The following is an 18,213-nucleotide window of genomic DNA, read 5'->3' as shown; positions in this document are numbered from 1 at the left end:
GGGGTGGGAGTGGGGTGAGCGAGGGAGGGGAGGGAGGAGGGTCAGGCCTTGCGGCCCCGCGCTCCGCCCTAGCCCCTCCCGCCGGCCGGGGCGCCGGGCGCCGCGCACGGCCACCCATGTCCTTATAAGGGCGGCCGTCGCCGGGGCAACGAGCGCCCGCCCCCAGCCCGCGGCGCGCGCCCCTGCCCCCGCCCCCGCCCCCCGCCCGCCCCGCGAATGGAACGTTGTGTGTCAAACCGGCCGCAGCGCGAGGCCGGCGCGCGGGGTCGGCGGCGAGAGCGAGGCTCGGGCTCAGGCACAGGCCCAGGCCGGGCGGGCGCGGCCGCAGCGGGGGCGGCAGCTCGGGAAGCGCCGGCCCGCGGTCCTGCAGGCCCCGAGCGGCCGCCGGGGGCCCTGGGGGACTCAGGGGGTGAGGTGACCGGCCCCGGCGCACGCTCGCCGCCCCTCCCCCCCGCCGCGGGCGGCCGCGCAACTTGCGGCCAAACTTTCCCCCCGGCCTCCCGCGCTCGGATGGCAGCCCGCTAAGTTGGCCGCAGCCCTTGGCCGAGCGGCGGCCAGGCCGGAGGGCACCCCCTGCGCTGCCTGGGCCGGGCCATGGCCCGAGCTCCCCCGCCGGGGCCCCAGGGCGGCGGGGCGCGAGTCCCCGGGGCCCCCGGCCAGCACCTCTAGCGCGCCCCCCCGGTCCGGGGCCCGGCCCCGCGCACGCGTGGGAAAGTTGACCTGGAACCGGCCCGACCAGTTCCGCCCGGGCGCGCGGACCGGCCGCAGGAAGTTGCTGCAAAACTTTTTTGGGGGGTGCAACCGTGTGACCCCCGCGCACCGGGACCGGATGCGCGCCGGTTAGGGTCCCCCGGGCCGAGAGGTGTGCCCCGAGGGAGAAACGCGGAGGGGGCGCCCCGGCCCCGCTGCCTGGGGGCTATGGCCATGGTGACCGGCGGCTGGGGCGGCCCCGGGGGCGGCGGCGACACGAATGGCGTGGACAAGGCGGGCGGCTACCCGCGCGCGGCGGAGGAAGATTCGGCCTCACCCCCCGGTGCCGCCAGCGACGCTGAGCCAGGCGACGAGGAGCGGCCGGGGCTGCAGGTGGACTGCGTGGTGTGCGGGGACAAGTCGAGCGGCAAGCACTACGGCGTCTTCACCTGCGAGGGCTGCAAGAGCTTCTTCAAGCGGAGCATCCGCCGCAACCTCAGCTACACCTGCCGGTGAGCCCCCTCTCAGCGCACCGCCGCCGGCACCCGGGCCGGGCCTCTGACCTGCTCGGTCACCTTGGGCCTGGCGCTGACCTTCCCTGGTTTTCTACTTCCCGTCAGAGATCGGGGCACAGGTCCCTCGCCCCCTCTCCATCACATTCCTGAGATTGTGTATACAGTCGGCGCTGTATCGGTGCAGGTCCCCCTATCAGGTGGTCCCTGGCGGCTTCCGCCCCAGTTACTCGCTCCTCCTTCCTCCCTTCCTTTTCTCCGGAGAGGGGTCAGCTCTGCGCTGTGAGGGGTTGGGGTGCTGTCAGGGGTGGGTCCCTAATCCCAGGGCATCCCTTCCCTTGGGAATCTCGGCGCGCCGGGGACCGGGTGGGGATCGAACGTGGAACTTGGACTGTGGAGCTCACAGCGTCCGGGGGCCATTGTCTGCGGCCGCGCGGATCGATACGGCGCGCCCTTGGGGTCAAATATCACTTCCAAAGTCGCCCTGACTACTGAGGCGGCGGCTGGAGCGAAACTAGGTGGCACAGGGCGGCTTCCTTCGCATGGGGCGGGGGGAGAGGGACACTTCTGCTGTGGGGGTTGGGCCTGCCCGTCAGGGGGAACCCCCATGGGCGCTCTCTGGGCCCTGGGTCACCGGAAACTGCTGCGAGAGAGGTCCGAGGTGGCGGCTGGATTTGACCGTATCTTGGCTGCTTCAGCCCCGCAACCCCCTCTACACGCCCCCAGCTAGGAGTAGGTGCAGAATTGGGATCCTGGAAAATCCCTGAAACTTTTGTCGGTTCTGAGACTGGGTGGGGATGAATGTTTCCAAGAAGCAGCCCTAGGCTGTCCTAGGTTGGAGTCCCCACTGGCCGGGTGTGACCTGGCTAGCTTTTCTGGTTCCCGACGGGGCATTACGTCTAGGGGAGAAGCTGCTGGCACTGGGTGTCCGGTCCAGGACCCCGCCTTTCACATCACTTTTTGCTGAGTCCCCTTTTCCTCCATTGACAAACCCCTACTCTGCATCCTCCAGGAACATGCTTGGTCTCTGGAGAGCCCGTTTGGAGGGTCCCATTTTCCACACGGGCAAAACTAAGGCCCAGAAAGCTCTTGGCACCTGCCCTGGGTCACCCAGGGAGAGACCTGCCCACTTGGGGCTTAGCAAGAGAACTGTGGGGTTGGGAAGGTGGGGAGCCAGGCAAGTCTGGGTCAGGACCTCCCCAGGGGGAGCTGCTGTTGGAGGGCTTGTTGGCAGGGCTACTGGGTGGGGCCCTGGGTACCTGAAGCAGGAATTTGGCCCCAGATCTGGCCTGTTGGGGGCGGCTCTGTATGGCGCGGAGCTGGCTTACTCCCTCCTCCAATGCTAACTGGGCCACCAGACTTTGGCCTCATTCTTGTTGCTGGAATAACTGTGTGCTCTCTGGCCGGGTCTTTAGGGAGGGCAGGGGAGGGGCTCAGGTGGTTTGGGGGTCCCAGAGGCTTCCTTAGAGTGGGAGCACCAAGGCCAGGGAGAGGGACCTGGTTCGGCACTGGCACGTTCTTGAGAAGGTCTGTGTTGTGTAACCGGGAGAAGTTACTGCTTCTCTCTGAGCCTCAGGTTGAATCAACAAAGACCCCTCGGGGCCTGACGTGGGTGGTTTGATGCCAGTACCCTAGAAAAGACCCCAGTTCCAAGCCCAGCCTTCTCCCAGTTTGAGGGAGATACAGTGAGACACAGGTGTCCCAGTATGTGGTGTCTGGGTTGGGCTAAAGGGAGGGATGGTCTGGGGTCCCAGGAGGAACAAGGAGCTCTGCCTGAGGGTCAGAGAGGAAGGCCACAGGAGGTGGACCTTGAAACATGAGGGGTTTAGCAGGTAGAAGCGAAGGGCACTCCTGCAGAGAGTGTGGCTCCAGCAAACACTCAGTGGCAGGATTGGGGATCAGTGATGTAATGTGAGACCACCCAGGCATGGGAGAAGTTAGAGCCAAGTGGGTCAGAAATTCTGGAGTGAAAGTAATGGGGAACCATGGAAGAAGGTGTGTAAGCAAGAGGGCAATGATCAAATGGGACTGAAAGCCAGAAGCCCAGGGAGAAGGCAGAGTTGGACTGTGGGGTCTGGCAAAGCATGTGCTGTTTAGGTGGGATAACAGGTAGAACTTACTGTTTTCCCATCTGGAGGGGCAGAAGATCTCTCCTGACTCTACAACTGGGGAAGTTGAGGCAGAAGGTTCAGGGCCTCCCCTGAAGTCTCCGGGACCCGAGCCAGGCCCCTGCCTGCCTGCCCCAAGCCTGGCTGTTTCCACCCGGCTGCCCAGGACCCTCCCACTGCCTGCCTGCTGGGCTTTGTTCTGGTTCTGCCTGAGCTCCCTTTGCCCTAGTAGGGCCTCTTCCTGGGGGCTCGGAGGCTGGTGCTGCAGGACACAGAGGCCCTCTGGAGCTTCACCTCTTCAAAATTGGCCACTGGGACTCCCAGGTGGGGCCTGAGTCTTGACACCCCCCCAACCTGCACTCCCAATTTTCTCCAGAATGAGTGCATCCCATATAGAATTGGCCTCTGGCCTCCCAATTCCAGATGAGGAAACCAAGGCTCAGTGGAGGAGTGGCTGCCCAAGGGTCAGGCCTTAGGTGTCCGCAGCTAAGATGTGTTTGACTTTTTAACTTCATTAAGTATTTGTCTTACCTTGTGACTAGCTCTGAGTACCCGATTGGTGCCCAGCTGGGACTCCAGCCCTTGGTTTAGGCCTCAAAAGGCTCAGAGGAGAGAGAGATGGAGGGAACATAGAACAGGGGCCAAGGGAAAAAGGGCGCTGGGGACATTGGAAGAACAAAGGCCTGAACCTTTCAACTTGTGACTGACCTTGGACGGAACTCGTTGCTTCAGAGGGCGGGGCCATGTGTCCTGTCCCTGGAAAAGGCACCAGCAATCCCCGAGGACCCCCTGGAGGAAGTTTCTTGGGCTCAGTTAGGTGTTGGATGGTCTTTCTAGAGAAGGGTTTGACATCTTGGAGGGGTACAGGAGTTCATTCATTCATTCCTTCGTTTGTTCTTACATTGATGGTGGCCTCGTGCCAGGCAGTAATGTTGGGGCCCCATGGTGCTGTGACCCCAAAGAGGACTGGCCTGGGTTCTCATCTCTTAGTCAACTCACAAAGTCTTGCTTGGTGACCATGTTCCTTCTCTGCTCTCACAGTGCCCTGGGACAAAGACCCTGTCCCCTGGCCTGACAAGGACCAAGTAAAATGTAACTGGAAAACTTTTGGGTGTCATTGTCATTCTGCCAGGAACTGCCTCTGGTCACCTGGGGAACTTGTATTCATCCTTCAAAACCCAGTTCCAACATAACCCTCCCTGGCATGCTAATCCACTTTGCCACAGACTGATCTTCATCTGTCTCCACTCCCCCAGATTGTCCTTTCCTCTTTGCACACCTGCAGGCTTAACCTTTGTGCCACTTTGGGGTCATCTGCCCAGCCCAGGTTGTTGGTAGGGATGGGGGTTGGTCCTGATGGTTCCCAGGTGCAACCTTCTAAGACGTCTCACAAAGTGGCTCCCAGGCCAGAATGTAGGTGTCATGGTGACTCCCTTGGTGACCTCTGCATGCCCACAGGTCTAACCGTGACTGCCAGATCGACCAGCATCACCGGAACCAGTGCCAATACTGCCGCCTCAAGAAGTGCTTCCGGGTGGGCATGAGGAAGGAAGGTGAGTACTCGCTGGGGTGGGGTGGGCAGAGGGTGAACAAGCAGCCTGCCCTTTGCTCCCTCTCTTGGGGTCTGGGAGCCATGGAGGGTGGGGTCTGGCGCCTGCTAACCTCGTTACCACCGATCCTGAGATCCCGTGGGCCTGGATCTGGCCCTGGGCTGGAGGAATCCAATTATCTGTGGCTGCCTGGTGGCTGAGGCAGAACTGGGCTGCAAGGGGCTCCCCGACTTTGGCCCATGTTAGAACCTTTCTCCCCACCACCTCTCCCAACCCGGCCTAAGGAACAGGGAACCTGAAGTTAACCCCGGTAACCCTCTGCCCTCTATCCTGGCCACCACTTTCTGAACAATGATGTACTTTTTTTTTTGATTTGCTTTCCCTCCACCCTCTCTGCCTTGTGTTTGCCCAAGGCAGGAACTCACCCGACTAAGGCAAAGGGCAGCTCACCCTTCCGCCTGACCGGGGATGCTGGGAGCCAGAGGGAGGCCCAGCCTCTTGTCCTTGCCCTGGGGACTTGGGTGGATCTGTGCAGGGCAGCTAGGTCTAGAACTCCACCGATCACTCTTAGAATTCAGGTGGAACCTATAGACTTCTGCACGAAGCACTGGGCTAGGGAGCAGAATCCGGCCCACTTCAATGTCGGCTCCAAGGCTGGACTTCGTGTCTCTGCCTGGACTCTTATCAGCCAGGCTGGCAGTTCTTCTCTGTGTCTAAAAGCTGAGTCTCTCCTGCTTTATTGTTGGTTTCTTCTCTGCTGAGTCTCTGTGAAAGAAGCTGGGAACAGCTGCCCAGAATCTTTCTCTTAAGATCATCTGATCACTCTCTTTGGTCATGTGAAGTTGGGGGTGACTGTCCATACCCCCACCCCCGCAACCTGGATTTTGTCTCCACTTGTGAATTTGACCTAAAATCCACATCAAATCCAGGCTTCAGATCTTCAGAGTCTCGAGGTGGAAATAATAAATCTCAGATCATGACCCGAACACAGCCCTCTCTTGGCCTTTGCACAGGTGGCTCCCTCTGTCTGGAACACCTCTCCCAGACACCTACATGGCTTCCTCTCTCACCTTCTTTTAAGATTTGCTGAAACACACCTCCTCCGAGAAGCCCTCCTGATTACCCTTTGCAACCCCTTTATTCGGGCCATCTATCTTGCTTTATAATTTGCTTGCTCCTCCATCAGAATGTCTGCTCCTCAAGGTCAGAAACTTTTGTCTGTCTTGTTTTCTGACACATCCCCAGAGCCTACACCAGGTTCTAAAACATAGAAGGTGCTTAATGTTTCTTGGCTTGAGTTACTATCCATTTAGCTCTTACTATGAGACCCTGGTTCGATTCCTGGGTTGGGAATATCTACTGGAGAAGGGATAGGCTACCCACTCTAGTATTCTTAGGCTTCCCTTGTGGCTTAGCTGGTAGAGAATCCACCTGCAATGTGGGAGACCTGGGTTCAATCCCTGAGTTGGGAAGATCCCCTGGAGAAGGGAAAGGCTACCCACTCCAGTGTTCTGGCCTGGAGAAGTCATGGACTGTGTAGTCCATGGGGTCCCAAAGAGTCGGACACGATTGAGTGACTTTCATTTTCATGTTCCAAAAGCTACTCCAAGCCGGTTAGATACATTCTCATTTAATTCAGTGATTGGTGTTATCATCGTCATGATTATCAACTGCATACTTTTATGGGTGGGGAAAGAGTACAGAGAGCAATCTAATTGTGGTTGGGATTTGAACCCACACAGTCTGGGCTTAATGGGGAGGAAGAGCTGGGAAGGGGTTCTCAGGAAGCAGGAACAGCAAATGCAAAGACCCTGAGGTGGCCGGGTGATGGATGAATGATGGCAGTGGGCTTTAGAACCAAGTGAGCCAGAGGTTAATTGGGATTCATTGTTGGAGAAGGCAATGGCACCCCACTCCAGTACTGTTGCCTGGAAAATCCCATGGACGGAGGAGCCTGGTAGGCTGCGGTCCATGGGGTCGCTAAGAGTCTGACACGACTGAGCGACTTCACTTTCACTTTTCACTTTCATGCATTGGAGAAGGAAATGGCAACCCACTCCAATGTTCTTGCCTGGAGAATCCCAGGGATGGGGGAGCCTGGTGGGATGACGTCTATGGAGTCACACAGAGTCGGACACGACTGAAGCGACTTAGCAGTTGGCCCTCAACCCAGCTACACCCATTTGACAGACAGAGGCTCCTGGGACTTCAAATCACATGGGATAAGGCTTGAACGCTGCTTCCCTGATCAGCTCTGCTAGCCCTCAGCTCCCACTTGGGTCCCTCTCCCGCTCTGCTCCATGGTGGGTTGACCAGAAGTTCATGGAGGTGATGAGACTTGGGCATGTCACCTCATTAAAGCTTATTAATTAGTCTCTGCTGGGCATCCAGCCCAGTCAGCCCCTCCACCCTGCCCACTGTGGCATGGGCCAGGCTGGCATGCAGCCACCCTTCCTCCTTGCACCTCAGCTTTCCTCTTGTCACCTACGTGATCCCTGGGGGCACTGGCCAAGGCCAGCACTTGGTCCTTCCCCATCACAGGCAAAGCTACTGATGGAATCTCAGGTTTACTGAGCACCTGCTACTGACCGGGTTCAATCCCTGGGTCAGGATCCCCTGAAGAAGGGAATGGCTACCCGCTCCAGGGTTCTTGGATGGAGAATCCCATGGACAGAGGAGCCTTACGGCCTATAGTCCGTGGGATCGCAAGGAGTCGGACACGACTGAGCAACAAACACTACTTTTTGCTAACAGCGACTTTTTGCTACTGACCAGGATTTCATTCTTAACATTGAGGTCACTGCAGAGGCCCAGGCAGATGAGACCTGCTCTAGGGGGCCATGACCTGGAGGGTGGGGCTGGGAGGTGGAGAAATATCCTACTTCCATAGGAGAGATCAGTGCCAGCTCCTACTGATCACTTGTTTGAGGGGTAGGCTGGCTATGTGCCCATGTCCTAGGAAGGTGCTTGCCCCCCCTAGACCCATTATCAGCTCTTAGACTCCTATGATTGACAGATGAGGACATGATTGATAGGTCTGGCTTCCCTGGCTGCAGAGGGGAGCTCACACAGTCCAGAAGAGGGGGAGGCGGGTATGTGAATTAGCCCTCACCCAGTGGTCCTATTTCCACCTGAGATGCCCCCCCCAACCCCGCACTTCCTTCTCTGAAAGAAGTAGCCTGATGGTGGCTGGACATGACCTCAGGGCACAAGGGTGGAGCAAGGTGGGGCCTGCAAGACCTTGGCCTCTGTCCTCCCAACAAGCATTGTGCCCATGAGGTAGGGATTGGGGGTTCAGGGAAAGGCTGAGTTGGGGTCTTGGAGGGGAGGGAATGAGTAACCCTCTGATAATTTTATCTCCAACCTTTCTTCCTCCCTATTTGCCCCACCCCATGACTCGGGGTACCCACTTTCCCCCTACTTCCTCCCCGCCTTCCTCACACCCCACGCTCCCCTCTCTGGTTTCCCGTGTCCTCACTCCCCATCTTCTGATTCTTGCCCCGCTCCCTGTCCCCACTCCCCTCCTCCCTCTCCTGTACCTTCCGCATTTCTTGCGGGCTGGCAATCTCCCTCCCCCTTCTCCTCCTCCCCACCCCCTCATCTCTATCTCCCCTTCACAGCGGTGCAGCGCGGCCGAATTCCGCACTCGCTACCGGGCACTGTGGCAGCCTCCTCGGGCAGCCCTCCTGGCTCTGCGCTGGCCGTGGCCGGCGGAGACCTCTTCCCGGGGCAGCCGGTGTCGGAGCTGATCGCGCAGCTGCTGCGTGCCGAGCCCTATCCCGCGGCGGCCGGGCGCTTCGGTGCAGGAGCCGCGGGCGCTTTCGGAGCCGGGAGCGGCGCGGCGGGCGCGGTGCTGGGCATCGACAATGTGTGTGAGCTGGCGGCGCGGCTGCTCTTCAGCACCGTGGAGTGGGCGCGCCACGCGCCCTTCTTCCCCGAGCTGCCGGTGGCCGACCAGGTGGCGCTGCTGCGCCTCAGCTGGAGCGAGCTCTTCGTGCTGAACGCGGCGCAGGCAGCGCTGCCCCTGCACACGGCGCCGCTGCTGGCCGCCGCCGGCCTGCATGCCGCGCCCATGGCCGCCGAGCGTGCCGTGGCCTTCATGGACCAGGTGCGCGCCTTCCAGGAACAGGTGGACAAACTGGGCCGTTTGCAGGTTGACTCCGCGGAGTATGGCTGCCTCAAGGCCATCGCGCTCTTCACACCTGGTGAGACGCCCTGGAATGGGGGGGCTCTGGCCTGGGGAGGGGCTGGGTGGCGGAGGGGAGAGACCTAGCTCCTGACCTTGACCCCCTTAGTCCTCCACTTCCGGATCTACAGCTAGCCAGACTTGCGTCCCTGCATGCGCCTTTAGCGCTGTTGGGGGACAGTGGAGGAAGCGATGCAGGCGGTCTGACACCGTCTGTGATGGCCCCACTCCCTGACCCCAGGCCTTCATAAGAACTTTGATCCCCCACGGCTCCATGTCTTAAGGCCCCACAGCCTCCCCCCTTGATTCTCAGGCTCCCTGAGACCCCCCCCCCTTCACCCCCTCATCAAGGTGTTCATCGTGCTCAGTGGGCACTGACGTGCTCAGTGGGCACTGACGGCAGAATGACAGGTGGGGGGCCGCGGGAGGGGAGGTCTGCCCACTTGGCTCTGTCCGTCACTTACTGATTTCCGTTCTCCCTGAACTCTGTGACCCTCATCTGCCAAATCAGGATGCTCCTCTTGTTACTGACCACTTAATGGAGGACTGCCTTCCACTTACGAAAGGCAGGGGTTCTCTGACACCTGGTTCTGGGGTCTCCTGGGCCCTTCGCTCCCTGATTCCTAGGACCCTAGACCACTGACCCAGGGCTCCCAACCTGCCCCCCCACCCCCGGAAGGCCTTCAGGGGCCACCCACAGCAGAGCTGGATCGGGTAGGGTGTGTGGCTTGAAGCCCCTCCCACCTAGGGGCGGAGGCATCTTAGTTCCTTCCTAGTCTTCAGTAACCGCCAAAGCCCTGCTTTATTGTGGTGGGAGTGGTGGCATAGCAGACTCTGCATTTTGCAAGGAGGTCCCACTAGGTGTCTCCTGGAACTAAGGATGCGGAGCCAGACCCAGGCTACTCTGGGAGGTGGCTTTTATCCAATAATACGGCTTTGCCCCTCTTTACTTACCCAGGACATTTTCTCTGCCCTGACATTCATAGGGCTCTCACCTGTCACCTTCACTCACAAGGGAGGTCTGTTTAGTATGTCTGAATACCCTCTCTAGGCTTTGCTTTTCTTCCCAAGTCCCCTTGCCAGCCCCCTCTTCCCCTTGAGCTTTTTGTTTGGGGTGTTTTCAGCCTCACCTCCTGGCATGCAGAATTTCCCTAACCAGAGACTGAAGGCAGCCCCTGCAGTGGAAGTGCAGTCTTAACCACTAGACCACCAGGGAATTCCTTCCTCCTCAAGCTTGATTAGAACCTGTCTCCCTGTTAAATGCCTTAGTCAGGGCCCTTCCACCCTTGAGACATCACGACCTGCACTCCGTGTCATCATCCTCAGATGAGGCCACCTTAATATCTCTTGGGGACCAACAGTGCCTTAGATATTAGACACCCCATTTGTGCGCTGGGTCCTGTCTCCCCTCCCTTGAGTGCCCTCCTCTGTACCAACAGCCCTGAGTGGTGTCCCCTAGCCCCGGTCAGCCCTGGGGTCCTGTGTCCTCCTGCCACTTCTTCTTCTGACCTTGCCCTTGTCCCTTAGATGCCTGCGGCCTCTCAGACCCAGCGCATGTGGAGAGCCTGCAGGAGAAGGCGCAGGTGGCCCTCACCGAGTATGTGCGGGCCCAGTACCCATCGCAGCCCCAGCGCTTTGGGCGCCTGCTGCTGCGGCTCCCTGCCTTGCGTGCCGTCCCGGCCTCCCTCATCTCCCAGCTGTTCTTCATGCGCCTGGTGGGCAAGACGCCCATCGAGACGCTGATCCGAGACATGCTGCTGTCAGGAAGTACCTTCAACTGGCCCTACGGCTCAGGCCAGTGACCAGACAGGGCCAGGTCTGCAGACCTCAAGGGACACGGATGCTCAGGCCTCCGGGGCGGGGGAGGGTGCTCCCCCGGACAGAGGACCCTGGCTTCCCTCCTCAGACTCCTATTTTTTAAAGACTGTGAAATGTTTGTCTTTTCTGTTTTCTAAATGATCATGAAACCAAAAAGAGACTGATTTGTCTAGACTCCAGTCAAGTCTTCCCCAGAAACCCTGATGAAAATGAGGGGTGAGACAGAGGGTCCAATCCCAGGACAGCCTTGTCCCTTGGTACCCCAAGAATAAACTCGTGGGGGTGTGGCTTCTCTGGTGTGATGGGCAAAGTCCTGGCGTCTGGACTGGAGGGGCAGCTGCAGCCAGGCAGGGGTGATGAGTGCCAGACTGATCCTCTGGACACGTAATCCATGTTGGACACTACATGATGGATGAATCACGGCCAATAATAAAGAAGTTTCCTACCTGCACAGTCTCCATCATCTTAGTCGGGGGAGGGATGACACAGAAGGCACCCTACCATGGGGACCCACTCCCAGCCCAGCTGGAACACCTACAACCTAACAGCCCTACTTGCTGGTTTTTTAAAATGTGTTTGTGTGGGATAGTTTTGTGTGGAAACAGGCTGGAAGGGGAGGCCAGAGGTCAGCCAATGAGTTTGTAGGAGTTGGGCTGAGCAGATGAATTTAGATTCTGGCCTATGAAAGTGAGCCTCATACATTCACACAAACCCTGGACTAAGTACTTTATTGTTCTTCCTTTTTTAGCTGCACCACACGGCTTATGAGATGTTAGTTCCCCGACCATGCCAAGGCCTAACCCACCGGACTGGCAGGGAAGTCCCTTTGTTTTCTTTGGTCAACCCTTAATCATGGTGTCTGGGCCCCAGTGTCCTTGGGAGAAATGTTTGGGGCGAGTTCTGTCCCTTGATCTCAGCCCAGATAGAGCCCTCCATTTCGCTGGCCACAGCGACTGGTTTAGGGAGGGCATGTGGCCCAGAGCTGGCCAGTGAGATTCAATGGCAGGATGGAAATTAGGATAAAGCAGAGCCAAAAAGGAGACCAATTTCACAGGATACTTTTGGAGCCCCTGGATCAAGCCACATCTGAAACCCTTGGGCATTTCAGTTCCATGAGCCCAGACTTCCCCTTCTGTGCCTGAGCCAGTTTAAATTTTTTTTGTTACACGTAATTAAAAAACTTTTAGAAATTGGCATTTAGAAGATGGAGACCTCTAAGGTCAGACCTTGAAATGTGGACTTAATTGAGGTGATATGGGGTGATGCAGGGCACCAGGGGGCGTGCCAGCCTGGCCTCAGAAGGTTGTGGCCCAGTTCTGTAGTAGGAAAGGCATCTGTGGAATTTATGCCAGGACTGTGGCTCTAGGGGATGGGTAGAAAGGGCCCAGATGGTGGTGTGGGTGGCACCTTTTGGCCCTGACTGAAGGCTTGTCAAGTGAAGACAAATTTATCAATCATGGTCCTTTGAAAACAGGGAAGAACCGGGGTCTCACCCTGTAGGTTGGGCTAGGGCTTAGCCATAAAGCAGCCTCAGCCCTCCAGAATGTTCCCCATTGGAACCCTCATCTCCCCCATGTCCATCTCGGGACATCTGGGAAGACGGAAACAAATGAGTGAAGGTCTCTTGGGTGTGCCCTGTCCCCAGAAGGGGACTGAGGTTGGAATGGGATGAAGCTCTCCCACTGGCAGCTGGGCTGGTTTCTGCCCTGGGTGGGTGTTTTCTGAGAGGTCCTGTGCACAAGTGAATGTCCACTCCAGCCGGCTGGACAGCAATGCACTGTTTCTCAGATTCACAGGACGTCTGTGGACTGACCAAGACCATGGTGTCTGTCCTGCTTCCAGTTGGTCAGAGACTTGGATGCTTGTCCAGGCCTGATTGCTGAGCTTCTACAAAACCCAAACCTCTGTTGCTGGAAGAAGACATCTTGAGCCTCTCTGGTTGTCAGGACACCTGTTGGGGTCCAGCCCCCTCTCCTTGCTCTATCACAGTGGGCTCTCTTTCTGAGGACATGTGTTCTTGAGGACCGATCCTGGGGCTGAGACCTCTCTGTGACCCAGTGGCTGGCACTGCCTTCCTTGCCTGCAGCCTGCCTAACTGCCCCTGTGCTCTGGGAGGCCAAGGCTCAAAGAAAGCTCCTGGGCTACCATCACTGGGCTTCACATGGAGCCTGGTCCTACCTGTGCTCCATCCATGCTACCCAGAGCCTGGCACGGCATGGACATTAGGGGACCCTCCTGGCTGAGGGGGTGACACTAATGGTTGACCCCTCAGCTTCCTACTCTTGGAGACTCTTGGAAGCCATTTGAGACTCTTGGAGCCCCCTGGATAGACTAGGGTTCACAGTCTACTCAGAGACCCTGGCCAATTCCCTTGCTCAGGAAGAACAATTTTTTGGTGACGAGTGAAACCAGGAGTTTTAAGTGGCAGTAGGTACTTAATAAATGTTTATTCCACTGGAATGGAGAGCAGGACCCACTTCCAGGGGATGGACTGGGATGTAGGGTCTCCATGGAAGTCCTGCAGGAGGTTCTGGGAAGCCTTGCTGGAAGAGGGGCCATCAGATCTAGGCCTCAAAGGCGAAGGCATTTAAAATCAGGCATGGCTACCCCAGGCTGGGCAACAGTAACAGCAAAGATCAGGAGGGAAGAAAAGAAGGAAGGGCAGCGTAGGGCCTCCCACTTCGTTGGTTCCCTCTATTCGCCAGGACACTCAGAAGTACACAGAGCCCTCGCTGTCTCCTTGGTCATCAAATTTCTGGATCTGTGTCTTGAGGTGCCTTAGTTTGCCCTTCAGGTAATGGCAGCGAGCCTGCTTGTCCAAGAAGCTGGGGTCCTGAGCAGGGTGAGATCCAGGGAAGTCTTTATGGCAGTCTGGCCTATGCCTCTCAAGCTGCTTGAGCTTTCATCTTTTCCTCTCTGAACCTTAGTTTTCTTTCCATGAAACTGGGCACAAGTGCCCAGCCTCATGGGAGTGTGAGTATGTGGAGGGGGGGGGGCGGGGGGTGGTGCAAAGGCCAGGCTGTAGGACTCAAGAGGCACAACTCACCATCTGCTTCTTCTCAAATTCCCTCCAGACACGGGCAGCAACATGGGCCTCCTTCTGCCAGAGGAGAAGGAAGCGGGTGCTCAGGGAGCACAGGACCCAAGGAGGGATGGGGAAACAGGTTCAGACAAGGTGGACCTTGTCAAGGGCTGACCTTGGCCCATGTGATGTGGTGCCCGCCCAGCCTGGACGAGGAAGAGGCCCAGAGATCTGAACCCATTGGGCTTCCAGAGGCCAGGCTTAGGCCACTTGCAAGGGATGTAGGGTGAGGGTTTCCACCTGGTGCTGACCTGGCTTCGGGGTCTGGGCAGTGAGTTCAGCAGGGCCTCCAGCTGCTGGAGCTTTGCCTGTGCAGAGCCCACCTCCTGCTGGAGCTCCAAGAACTCTGGGTACTGGTCCTGAAACACCGCAGCATAGCGGCTCCGATCCTTTGCAGTGCTCACTGGTGGGTACTTACTACCAGGTTGAAAGGGGGTCAAAGTATGAGTGGAAAGAAATCTTTTCCACAATCACTGTAATTTGCTTTTCTTTGTCTCTGTTGGGCTCCCTGCCCCAAATGCCCTTCTCTTTTTACTATTTGGTAAACTCTTACTCTTCCCTTGTAGCTCAGTTGGTAAAGAATCTGCAGGAGACCCAGGTTTGATTCCCGGGTCAGGAAGATCCCCTGGAGAAGGAAATGGCAGCCCACTCCAGTATTCTTGCCTGGAGAATCCCATGGACAGAGGAGCCTGGCAGGCTACAGTCCATGGGGTCCTAAGAGTCAGACACAACTTGGCGACTAAACCACCAAACTCTTACTCGCTTGTCAAAGTCCCAGCCTCAGTGCCCCTTCCCTGTTCCATGAAATTAGGAACCACTCACAGCTCATAGTCAGGCACGGGGTGGGGCCTAGGCACATGTCTCTCGCAGATGGCTCTAGTAGACTTCTTGGTGCCCAGGAGGGCCCGGGAGGGGAGTTCATCCTCAAATACAATCTTCTTGGGCTTTGTCCTGTGGGCTCCGGGCTGGGGCTGGTACACAGTTGGGGGAGCGCTGGGTTTGAGGCCTCTAGACACCAGCCGCTGCAGAAGGCGCAGGAATCATGGTTTGGAGTTAACGAGGGTTAGCCGGCATCCCTTAAAGAGGGGGAAATGAATCCTATGCCTGGGCTCGGCCTCGGAACCCTCCTCCCTTTTAGACTCACCGGAGGGCCAGGGCCAGGCGGACGGGTCTGCAGGTTCCCCCGGGAGCCATGGGTCCGGGGGGGCTCTCGGGTGGGCATCGGCTTGGGGACGGCGCCGCTCCGGCGTCCCCGGGCAGGTGTACGGGTCCTGCGGGGAGAGCCGTGAACAGCGTGTGGCGGGGATGGTCGGCGGGCGGACTGTGGACACAGCAGGGGGACATAATTGGAGGTGGGACGGTGGGAGGACTCACTGGGAGGCGGCTCCCGGAGCGGCCAACTACTTTACCCGTTACGCTTTCTCAATTTCCGCCCTCATTTGCATAGACGCACGCCATTGGCCTCAGGGAGCCCCAGGCCCGCCGCCGGCTGCGTAACCCGGAAGAGCGCTATGCAAATAATCCGTTACGTACCGCGCAGCCCAGGATTGGCTCGCGTTAACCCCGGCGCGGCCCGCAATCTCTCCCGCAGGGCGAGGCGGAGTCCAGGGACAGCACCCCCGAGAAGACCGTTGGGATCTCCGGTCCGGTGGCGGCCCGCACGAACCACTCCTGCCTGGGGTCACCTGTCCCAGTGTTTGGGGCTCCGACTCTAGGTCCGCTCCCGAAGTCCGTGTGGTGCATTAACTACAGGCTGGAGTCCACTGTCTAGGTCGCTCCGCTTGCCAGGGGAGGGGCCTCGGTATATAGGGCGGGGCTGGCGGTGAGGGGGCGGGCCGGGGGAACCCGGAAGCGGACCCACACCCTGGCGGTGAGACTGACGGAGAAAGCTAGCTGCTGTGTATTTAGGGCCGGTAACTCACCCTTTCTGACCCTCAGTTTATTTGGAGAACTTTCGGCAGAGAATGAGATGGTTAGACAGCATCACCGACTCAATGGACAGAAGTCTGAGGAAACTCCGGGAGACAGTGGAGCCTGGCGTGGTGCAATCCATGGGGTCGCAAAGAGACCGACACGACTTAGCGACTGAACAGCAGCACCGACTTATCTATTTACTTGAGTGAGTGAGTGAAGTCGCTCAGTCGTGTCCGACTCTTTGCGACCCCATGGACTGTAGCCCACCAGGTTCCTCCATCCATGGAATTTTCTAGGCAAGAGTACTGGAGTGGGTTACCATTTCCTTCTCCAGCGGATCTTCCCGACCTGGGGATCGAACCCGTGTCTCCCGCATTGCGGGCAGACGCTTTACCGTCTGAGCCACCAGGGAATCGCATCTATTTACTTAGCGGTTATATTTTTAAAATAGTTCTTTAAATAAGCACTGGAGGCATGTTTAGAGAATTCACATAGAAAAGAAGCGTAGCGCAGAGTGAATTTCTTACCCACCCTTATTCCCAGAGGCCACGGTTAATTGTATCTCCTTTCGGAGAGATTCGAAGTCAATGACAAATCTTCCTTACTACGGACAATACTATAGAAAAAAGATTCAAGGGCACATTTCTTTGGCCAATTGTGCAGGCTTATGTAGGATGAATTCCTAGAAGTGAAACTTCCCAGAATCCACGGGGGAAAGACCTGTGTATTTTAATTTGGAGAGAGATTGTCAAACAGATTGAACTGACTTGGAAAAGACTGTGAAGCTGGGAAAGTTTGAAGGCAAAAGAAGAGGGTGGCCGAGGATGAGATGGTTACATAGCATCACCGACATAACTTTGAACAAACTCTGGTAGATCGTGGAGGACAGAGGAGCCTGGCGTGCTGAAGTCCATAGGGTCACAAAGAGCCGAACACAACTTAGCGACTGAACAGCATCAATTGTTAAGTTGTTTTTCAGTGAGCTTCTGCCAATAATGCTCTAATCAGCTGGTTTTCCCACAACCTTTGCAACCTCAATGGCATCACAGTTTCCTGTACATGTACTTTCAAAGTTTTAAATCTTGCCTAATCTGGTGAGTGAAAAAATTCAGAAACCATTGTATTTGTTTTCCTGTTTATTTCCTGCAAAATTTTTTTTTCTTGTTGGCTTTTAGGAGCTTTTTATATATTAAGGGTGTTGATTTAACCAGATAGTGTATCTTTGCTGTTACTATTATAAATGGGATCTTCCAATATATTTTGCAACTTTGTTTTTTGCATATAGGAAGTTAATTTAAATATTCATTAACCCCCTTGTTGGTTTACTAAATTTTCTTACTGAAATAGCTAGCTGTTTTAGTTTGCTTGGATCTTTTTATATAGACAAATTTATCTTCTATGAGTAATTTTACTTCTTTCATTTTTTTTGTTGTCTACTTGCATTGACTAGCACCTCCAGACAATATTAAATCATTGGAGGAGATGGGTGGACTGTGAGTATCCCTCCACTCCAGCTCAGTTTAGTTTCTTCACTTTGACGGTAAAACTTCTAGTATTTGCCCATTAAACTCAACACTGCCTTTGGCTTGAGATTTTTCCGTTCAATGAGGAAATGCTCGTTATTTTTAATTGAGACTTTGTGTAATGGATGCTGTGAATAGTACCGTTTCACTCTGATTTTGCTTCCTGATGCATTAATACGGCTATTAACATGCTTCCTAATACTGAACCATCTCTGAGTCACAAGCAGGAGCCTCCTTCTTATGGTCTATTTTTAAAGAGTTGCCACTAGAGCTTTCATAAAGCTTTAAAAACTGCCACCAGAATTTTAAAAGGTATTAGTGGTGGTTTTACACCTATGCTGATGCAGTGGGGGTGGGGCCCACACGGACAACTCCATGCGTGTTCCACAGGCACCTTCTGTCCACCCTTCCTTTCCAAGCTTCTTCAGTCACTCCTCTCACAGACTTTGCTCTTGACATCTGGAGTGGGGATAAGCAGAACCCAGGACCCATAATTCCTCTGGACTCATACTCCATGATCCCTTCCAGGGTCCCAACTCCAACGCCCACCCAAACTATGACCTGGGCAGGCAGGGTCGCCACTGATTTTCTTGTGTTTGCTGAGTGACTGTGTGAAGCACCTGCAGTGTCCTGAGACTTTCGGCTGTGGCTGGGCTAAGCCTTGTCTCTAAATTACTACTTTCAATCCCAAGGAAAGCCCAGCACTGACACCCTGAGAGGGTAATAGGCAGGAAGGCTAGGGGTCCCCAGATGGAGGAAATAGGTTGCAAGTGTCAGACATTTTTTTTTTCTCTCTCTTAAGTGGCAGGAGGAAACAAACTACAAGTGTC

The 18,213-nt window shown here is 56.3% G+C and overlaps 2 protein-coding genes across 5 annotated transcripts; one reads left to right on the top strand and one right to left on the bottom strand.

Moving 5' to 3' along the window:
• Positions 1-278: 278 nt before the first annotated feature.
• On the top strand, positions 279-11,315 carry NR2F6 (nuclear receptor subfamily 2 group F member 6). Its single transcript, XM_027548165.1, has 4 exons — positions 279-1,202; positions 4,769-4,863; positions 8,481-9,065; positions 10,574-11,315. Exons 1-4 carry the CDS (start codon positions 919-921, stop codon positions 10,846-10,848), a joined length of 1,239 nt encoding a protein of 412 aa, XP_027403966.1. The 5' UTR covers positions 279-918; the 3' UTR covers positions 10,849-11,315.
• A 1,976-nt stretch (positions 11,316-13,291) lies between these two features.
• OCEL1 (occludin/ELL domain containing 1) lies at positions 13,292-15,755 on the bottom strand. Of its 4 annotated transcripts, none has more exons than XM_027548168.1 (6): positions 15,480-15,755; positions 15,091-15,217; positions 14,769-14,968; positions 14,198-14,363; positions 13,911-13,964; positions 13,292-13,697 (listed from the first exon to the last, which is right to left on the bottom strand). In XM_027548168.1, the coding sequence occupies exons 2-6, from the start codon at positions 15,166-15,168 to the stop codon at positions 13,575-13,577; spliced, it is 621 nt and encodes a 206-aa protein (XP_027403969.1). In that variant the 5' UTR covers positions 15,169-15,217; positions 15,480-15,755; the 3' UTR covers positions 13,292-13,574. The 4 variants fall into 4 exon arrangements, with proteins under 4 accessions (XP_027403969.1, XP_027403967.1, XP_027403970.1 ...); XM_027548166.1 differs by having other exon boundaries at positions 15,091-15,267; positions 15,480-15,754; XM_027548169.1 differs by lacking the exon at positions 15,480-15,755 and adding an exon at positions 15,321-15,390.
• Between the last annotated feature and the right edge of the window lie 2,458 nt (positions 15,756-18,213).

This window comes from Bos indicus x Bos taurus, chromosome 7, assembly GCF_003369695.1.
Source record: "Bos indicus x Bos taurus breed Angus x Brahman F1 hybrid chromosome 7, Bos_hybrid_MaternalHap_v2.0, whole genome shotgun sequence".
In the NCBI taxonomy this organism is placed as follows: domain Eukaryota; kingdom Metazoa; phylum Chordata; class Mammalia; order Artiodactyla; family Bovidae; genus Bos; species Bos indicus x Bos taurus.
Note: the sequence above shows the minus strand (reverse complement) of the source record. Positions and strands in the feature narration are given on the sequence as shown.

Coding starts and splice junctions, on each gene's coding strand:
- OCEL1 (XM_027548168.1), bottom strand. CDS start 15,168: ATGCCCACCCGAGAGCCCCCCCGGACCCATGGCTCCCGGGGGAACCTG. Junction 14,969..15,090: donor CGCCTGGCCCTGGCCCTCCG/GTGAGTCTAAAA, acceptor CGCCTTCTGCAG/CGGCTGGTGTCTAGAGGCCT. Junction 13,965..14,197: donor TGCCCAGACCCCGAAGCCAG/GTCAGCACCAGG, acceptor CTCCTCTGGCAG/AAGGAGGCCCATGTTGCTGC.
- NR2F6 (XM_027548165.1), top strand. CDS start 919: ATGGCCATGGTGACCGGCGGCTGGGGCGGCCCCGGGGGCGGCGGCGAC. Junction 4,864..8,480: donor GGTGGGCATGAGGAAGGAAG/GTGAGTACTCGC, acceptor TCCCCTTCACAG/CGGTGCAGCGCGGCCGAATT. Junction 9,066..10,573: donor CATCGCGCTCTTCACACCTG/GTGAGACGCCCT, acceptor CTTGTCCCTTAG/ATGCCTGCGGCCTCTCAGAC.